At 41.0% G+C, this 7375-nt stretch overlaps 1 protein-coding gene across 1 annotated transcript in view; it reads right to left on the bottom strand.

Annotated features, from left to right (window-relative positions):
* Nucleotides 1-1150: 1150 nt before the first annotated feature.
* LOC307271431 (unconventional myosin-XVIIIa-like) overlaps nucleotides 1151-7375 on the bottom strand; it is a gene marked incomplete at its 3' end in the record, with an annotated part of 206986 nt that continues 200761 nt past the window's right edge. Inside the window, exons 41-42 of the mRNA XM_080053890.1 lie at nucleotides 3445-3567; nucleotides 1151-2507 (exon numbers count right to left, since the gene is read on the bottom strand). Coding sequence (XP_079910016.1) covers nucleotides 1151-2507; nucleotides 3445-3567 — 1480 coding nt within the window. The remainder of the gene's footprint in view (nucleotides 2508-3444; nucleotides 3568-7375) is intronic.

Genomic DNA, 7375 nt, shown 5'->3' with positions numbered 1-7375 from the left:
ATAGTCTCAGAGTGGTCGCAGGTGTGTCGAACTAAGGGAGCTAAGGGAGCATGTTTAAATAAAACCTGTGAACCTTACCTTTTAAATGTTTTTTATTTCATGTTTCTTTGTGCTACACAGGCTTAGATATTAAGGTTTTGGTAGACGTTGACAATTCGTAGTATTTTTTCAGAAAACCCTCAGGCATTAAGGACATGCATCCTAGATTGCCATAGTCATCAATGGGTTAAAATAAACAAATCGTTACAAATATCTAAACTTAAAGTCATGTTTTCTTTATCACAACAAATCAAATTTTCCCTGATGCAAGTTAAATCCAGTCCATAGCCTGTCTACATAGTCTACATAGAGTCTAACATAGCTTTTTACACATTATTTAATGTTTAAACTGCTTTCATATTGCAAACTGGAGGATATTTACTGTCAACGGTGCATCTCAAATGCATTTGCTAGTTGGTGTAAATCATTGCTCGGGGTCTAATTATGCCTGCAGAAGGACCTCTCTTAATTGACTTAATTGATATTTTTACCTTTCTGGGGCTATACATCTCCAGTAATTAAAGGCTTACTTAACATTCATGTAGAGTGCAACATCTCATTATCTACACTTACTCAACTCTTATCTGCTCCTGAAGACCCCTCACTAAAAACTTTAACATTATTTACCTTTAAGCGGGCATGTTGCTAGCTACTGTGAGCCCCCTTTGTTTACATACCCTTTGTTAAGATACAAGTTTAAAGAGCCTTAGCTGTCTATAAACACTGGATTTATTTTCAGCGCACGAACAGTACGGACAGGTAGTGGAGCATGACAACAAGCGTTCTCCAGAATCGCTGACTCCACCTTTAACATTATTAACCATGTGAAGAGACAGAGCTTGTGGTAGCTAGTGTTTGCCTTATAACTGACAACGTGAAGTAGTAAACACCCAAAAACTGTTAGCGTGCATAAGATAAAACCATCATCAAAAGTGCAACACACAAACTAGATCTCTAAAATGTAAAAGTCTAATCCCAGTCAGATTTAACAAAGAGCAGTCCATGTGCTGATTGATAACACTGGAAGGTATTTGTTTGGTTAGGTCACTCCATGCTTCAGAAACACTCTTCAAGGTCTAGTCCGTAATCAGACAACCACCTACTGGCTGCCTCAGTCGCTGTCCGGCCGGTACAGGTACTTCATCATCAGGTTGTCCACCTTCTTCTTCCTCTTCTTGGCGTCCTTCTTGTTAAGGGGCGGGCTCTGGCTCTTTGGCCTGGCTTCTTCCCCTCCTTCCTCTGGGCTGGAGACCTTCCGGCCCGGGGCCCTCTTCACACTGCTGGAGCTGCGGTAGGAGATGGTTGAGGCACCGGAGCTGGACTCTGATGATCCAGAGTCTGAGTCAGAATCTGAAGATGAGGAAGAGGATGAAGACTGCTCCCTCTTCTTGGACTTGCTCTTGGCCTTGTGTGACCTCCTCTTGGAGCTGCTGCGGTGCCTGTGGTCCTCTGCAGAGCTGTCAGACTCAGAGCTGTGGTTCTTCTTCTTCTTGTTCTTCTTCTTGCTCTTGCTGCGGTGGTGACTGCTGCTGCGGCTGCTGGCCCTGCTGGATGTTCTCCTGCAGTCCACGGCGGATGCAGAACGTCTGAGACTATGGCTTCCTTTGATGTCCTCCTCATCTTTCTTGGATTTCTCTTCATCGGCCTCAGAGTCTACCATGCTACTGCGCTTGAACTTGATGGGCTTGAAACTCAGCACCTCGTTGATGGCTTTCTCCAGGTCGGGGTCCAGGTAGTTGCGGTGACTGACTGTTTTGATATCCATGGTGTCAATTGGGTCGTTATCAGCAGTTGTTGATCTGGCCTGTGGCGGTGGCATGGACATACTGCGGCCGGTGGACGAGTGAGGACTGTATGCTGACCTCTCGGTGAAGGCCACACTTCGACTATCGTCTATATCCACGTCAAACTCGCTCAGGCGGCAGCTGCGGGCCAGCGACATGTGAGATTCGGCTCGGCTAACACTTCCAGGACTGCGACCCCCGGAGCGCCTGCTAAAGCAAGGGCTACTGGGACTGCTGCTGTACATTGAGCGCCCACCTCTGCCCTCATGTAAGCGGGACGTTCCTCGCTGACTTGACAGACCCAGGCTGATGGTAGACTTAGCATCGTCGTCCGGGCTTAACCCCAGACGCGTAGAGGCCCTGCTGGGTGCAGCCAAGGACTCTGTGTCAAAGTCGGCCCAGCGGCTGTCCATGCCTTTCCTGGCACGGCTGTTGGCCTCTGAATAAGCCTGGGAGATGACCGAATCTCTGTCATTAAGGATTTTGGGTTTAGGCTTTTTGACGGATTCTTCTGGGTCAGTATTCTCCTTTAGGTTAGTGAAGAGGGCGTCTCCTTTGGAATTCAGGGTGGATCGTTTTCTGTAGCTGAGCGAGCTCATCACTGACATTGGCCTGCTGGATTCTACCTCTTTATTGACCTCTTTCCACTCTTTCCCTTCCTTTGAGTCTACATTTACAGTAAATCTAGAGAGAGAAACCACAGCGGAAAGAACAAAGGAATAAAGACAGGAGGAGGGAAAAGACAGAGAGTGGGTGAAAGTGGAGGTGAGTGAAGGAAGATAGGACACAAATGAATCAAAATGTACAAATTATAAAAACAGAAATACGATGAAGATGTTAAGCAAAATAGGAGTCCGAAAATTAGAAAAGAAGATGAAAAGAATAAGGAAAGTGACACAGCAGTTTTGGCCATTGTGGCATTATGGCAAGACAATTATGCTGCAACACATAATTCCCAAACAGATACATGTGCAATACACTATGGAACACAGAAACATTATCTAGTTCCATAGAAAGAATTTGGGCAAGAATTGGAATGAACTTGTGTACCCGTGCAAATGGCAATTTACATCACTATTACATGGGGAAATGTTAGCTAGCTGGATGAATCTGTCAGTGTGTGTCCATGGGGCCAAGCAGCTAAGAAGAGATTTAAAATCTCCAAAAGTTTTTAAAGATAGTGGCTGAGTTGAAGGAGGGAAGTTCAATCTTCTGCTAAAGAGACACATCTAGGCCAATCCCAGCTGTCAGTTTGAGACACATTCATTAATCTCAGCCAGCGGTTCAAGTAGATTATGCCAGCTGGCCACTGGGCATGTCCATAAATCTAACATGGTACCTCCATATTAGATTGAGGTGGTTTTTGAAAATAGAAAAAAAGGAAAGCCTGCTTTTCACCAAGTGGGTGACAATAAAGGCAAAGCAGCATGAAAATGCAGAATGGTAAAATACTAATAATAACTAATAGCAGTCCCTTTATTCCAGCCAAGTATATTTAACGGGTTTCTAGGTCAGACCATGTAAAAGCCATTTCATCCAAGAGTGAGTCAAGTGTCTGGGCAGAGTGCTTACTTACTGCTGTAGAAGTGATAGTTATAGCAGCTGTAATGTTTGGACTGACCTGGAGCTCTTCAGGCTGCCATCATCCGACAGGTTCTTGGCAGAACCTTTGCTTTTGGACAACCAGGACTTGACCCCGTCCACACGGTCCTCCAGCTCAGAGTCTGTGTCTGAATCGCCCTGACTGGGAGGAGGCACAGACAGGGGCACAGGTCAGAGGAGCAGGGGAGAGACCAGGTGGGTATAAGGAGGTTATGAACACAGCAATGCAAACAGTCAAGACATGGCCATTCAGAGAAGAGGGGATCAAGTCAAAGAAATGTTAGTGTGAAAAGGTACAAGTGGCCTAAGCTGGCCTTGTAATGTTCTCGAGCTGTGGAACCAGACATTGGAAAAACGGGCTGTAAATGTTAGTATGGAAGCAGAGAGGGATTGTGGCATTTATCCTGGATGAGAGATAGCACATGCAGTCAGCTAAAAAAAAGGCATGTAAACCCTCAAACATGCCCACGAGAGCTTGTTGTAAACTGTCACTGTTAGATGAGTGCTCTCCTGGCCAAGCAGGCATCCATTTGAACTTTTTACCTTTACTTATCCAAAGCTAGACATCAATTAGCACCATGAAACTGCTCAGAACACCGTCTCTATGAGGCAGGCAGCCCTGCTCTGGCATCCCTCCATACATGAATGCATGCGTATAGGTTCCGTGCATGTGGGTTATTTTTGGCCCATGTGTGTGTCAAATAACATAGTGAGACTTGAATTTCCCCTCAGGAGATTAATAAAGTACATCTTCTTCTTCATCCTACATAACCACATGTGACATTGCATCATTTATGAACTGAGATAGTGGCAAAATTCCGCTATCCAACTAGCAGCTCTATAGCCTCAGTTTACGGTTTGATTTTTTTAAACTGATGTTTTGTAAAATAAAAAAATCTTTATTAGAGCAACAAAAGGGTCCTTTTATATAAGATCAGCCCTTTTTGCTGTGCAGCAGAGGTACTTACTTCTGTATCCACAATTAGCGATAATGTAAAGGTTAAATGGACTCCATGGTAAATGGACAATATAGCGCTTTTCCCTGGTCTACATTGTTTTGTAAACATTCACCCCATCACACACAAATTCATACACCAAAAGCAGCAGCTACCACACAGGGTGCTAACTAACTATTGGGAACAATTTAGGGTTCAGTGTCTCTTTGCCCAGGGAGACTTCAACATGTTGCAGGGAGACAGGGATTGAACCACCGACCCTGCACTCCAGTGGACGACCGCCTTACCCGCTTTGCCACAACCGCACATAAAGTGTACAGTACAATAGACACAGTAATACCCACGTACATTCTAACTATAAGTCAAATAATTATTATAGTTATTGAGGCTTTACTTCTAGGTTGTTTGAAATACATATTAGGCCTTATTACACTGTTTTGCTCAAGCTTACCTTGTACTCTTGAATTTGTTTTGGTTCAGTGATTCTTAATTATGGCTTCAAAATGTGTTAAAGTTGGGTACCAACATTTCAACTTGGCACTCATAAATGTTTTCTATAGATTTGGTTTCAAAAAGAATGTTCAGTGATTCTTGAGAAGCTGGACAAAAGACCGTAATGCAATAGTAACTGCTGTTATTTTTAAAAATAAAAATATTTAAAATTGTAGATGTTATTAGGGATTAAGAATATAATGTCTGGAGCACAACTATCTCCTTAAATTTTATTTTATCAATATTATGTCAAATATATGACACTTGTTATCTTCTCACGATGTCCAAAACAGTGTGTCCACAGAGAAGGGTTCAATCTTTCATATGCAATAACACTTATTAAAAATGTACTTGATTAAAAAGATTTTTTTTCATCAAAAGCAACACTAAATAATCTCTCATATCAATACAAACTGTTTTTCTACAACACATTCATGTTTTATAAGGTTTCTAAGTGGTGTCCCCACTGTCCTGCATCACAACCATGATTTGTCAAAACCGACTTACAATTTCTAAAGAAGTTATTTGAAATGTATAATAGCATAATAACACCTAACATCCACAGAAAAACCAAATGCCTACTAGATAATTTCCATTTTGTTTAAGAAACGTTAAATATGTCAGATTTCCTACCTGAAGGTGGTGGCAGGCCAATGACGGAGTTAACATTCAATGTGAAGGCATTATATTTGGGTGGTTTTCAAGTTATTATAATTAAATTAAATATAGAAATAGGGTTTAGTTTTTCTAATACTGTATTTATGAAAACTCTCACAATCTTCTTTTGTCATGGATGATTCTTAAAAAAGTACAGGATGATATACAAAATGAGGCGATTTGGTGTGAGTCTGTTAAAGCAAGTCTGATTGAAAGACTGTAATATGAATCTTGAATTAAAGCTCAAAAATATACTGTTATAAAATCACTGTTATTGATTATTCTATGTATTTTATGGTTAAGATGATTACATCTGGGTTTTTGTCACCACCGTCAGATATGTCAAATCCATAAGTATACTTGTCAACTCCGTCAGATATGTGTCAACTCCGTCAGATTTATATTATTTTGATAATATTGCATAATGATATTTCATTGTTGTTGAGGAATGGTTGGTTATATCTGAAAATCTAACCAGTCAACTAACGTGAGAATGTGTTTTGAAATTTGAAACACATCTTGATTGCTGTTAATTTTAAAGTAAAAATTCTATTACACAGTTCAACTAATGCTAGGCTTACACTACACGCACACAATCTTCCAATGTCGGACTGAAATCGTGGGAGTCTTGCTGGAGTTGTGGCGCGCGCCCGTAATCTTAGTCGTCTGGTGTAAGGTGGTCATCCGACCCGATTTCAGTCAGTCTTCTTCCCGTCTTGATGTTCAGACATTATCAAATGTTTGATATTATCAATAGTCTCGAGGGGTTGACTCAAGCGAAATGAGGCACTTCGGACACTTTTACCTAGCATGCTCGGGTGGAGAACCAGGCTGACAACTGCGCAACCTTAACACTTTATCGTCACATTTGGGGTTAGGAGTTGGAGTTTTGGACAAGATCAGCAAATAAATCTGGTCAAATAACTAAAGGATTCCCCCCGCTCGGAATATTGAATTAACTTAAAAAAAAAATTAAATAATCACAATCGTGTTTGCAGTTATTCACATGATCATACATGACATTTAGCCTACGTGATAAGGGCATATAGTTGTTTATATTTATTTAACACCCAGTCCATTTGACCTGCTAAAAAAAAAAATTATTTGACTGAAATCACTTTAATCCCCGGTAGCAGGATTGGAAATAATATTAATCTCAAAAGGAATCTAGTTGTAGTCTTGCAGTATGAGACCCCCTGTCTTTTCAAAATCTCATTTTGTGACTGAAAACTCAGAGAACTAATGACTAATTGTCTTCAGGTGTGAGTTGATTGTCTTTAGATGTGAGAGGGTGTCAGTCTTCAGTCTTTTCAAAGTATTTTAAAAGTCCTCTAGTGTAACCCAGCATAAAGAACATAGAGGGAAATCGATATAGAAAATGTATATTCATATACATTTTGAAATTTTTTGTGGCCTCTGTCAGTCTTGGTGAATATTTGTGATCACCATACATCTCATGGGTCTAGCATAAATTGAGGGAAAATGTATTTGTGTTTTTGGTCTGACGGTGTTGACACAAAATAAGGAATGGCAAGATAAAAAGCCCATGTTAAAAAGGAGAAGCAAGGTAAAAAGCCCATTTTGATAAAAAGGACAAAAGCTGGGAGGTTGTATCAAAGCTTAGCTCAGTAGCTTAGTATATGTTGGATACATACATGTAATTTAATTTGCCTAAACATAGGGTTTGTATTTTTTCAACATTGAACCCTGTTTTGTCCCACTTCTCAAGAATCACTGATTTACGTTATGGTATCCATCTGTATGTTTTGGGATTCTGGTGAAGGCTGGCTTGCCGACATGCATCAGCATAAGAGAATACAATGCTTAACTGAGGCCGTAGTATTA

This window comes from Ammodytes marinus (genome assembly GCF_949987685.1).
Source record: "Ammodytes marinus genome assembly, chromosome: 3".
Taxonomy (NCBI): Eukaryota; Metazoa; Chordata; class Actinopteri; order Uranoscopiformes; family Ammodytidae; genus Ammodytes; species Ammodytes marinus.
The sequence above is the reverse complement of the archived record's forward strand: the minus strand, read 5'-3'. Positions and strand labels throughout refer to the sequence as shown.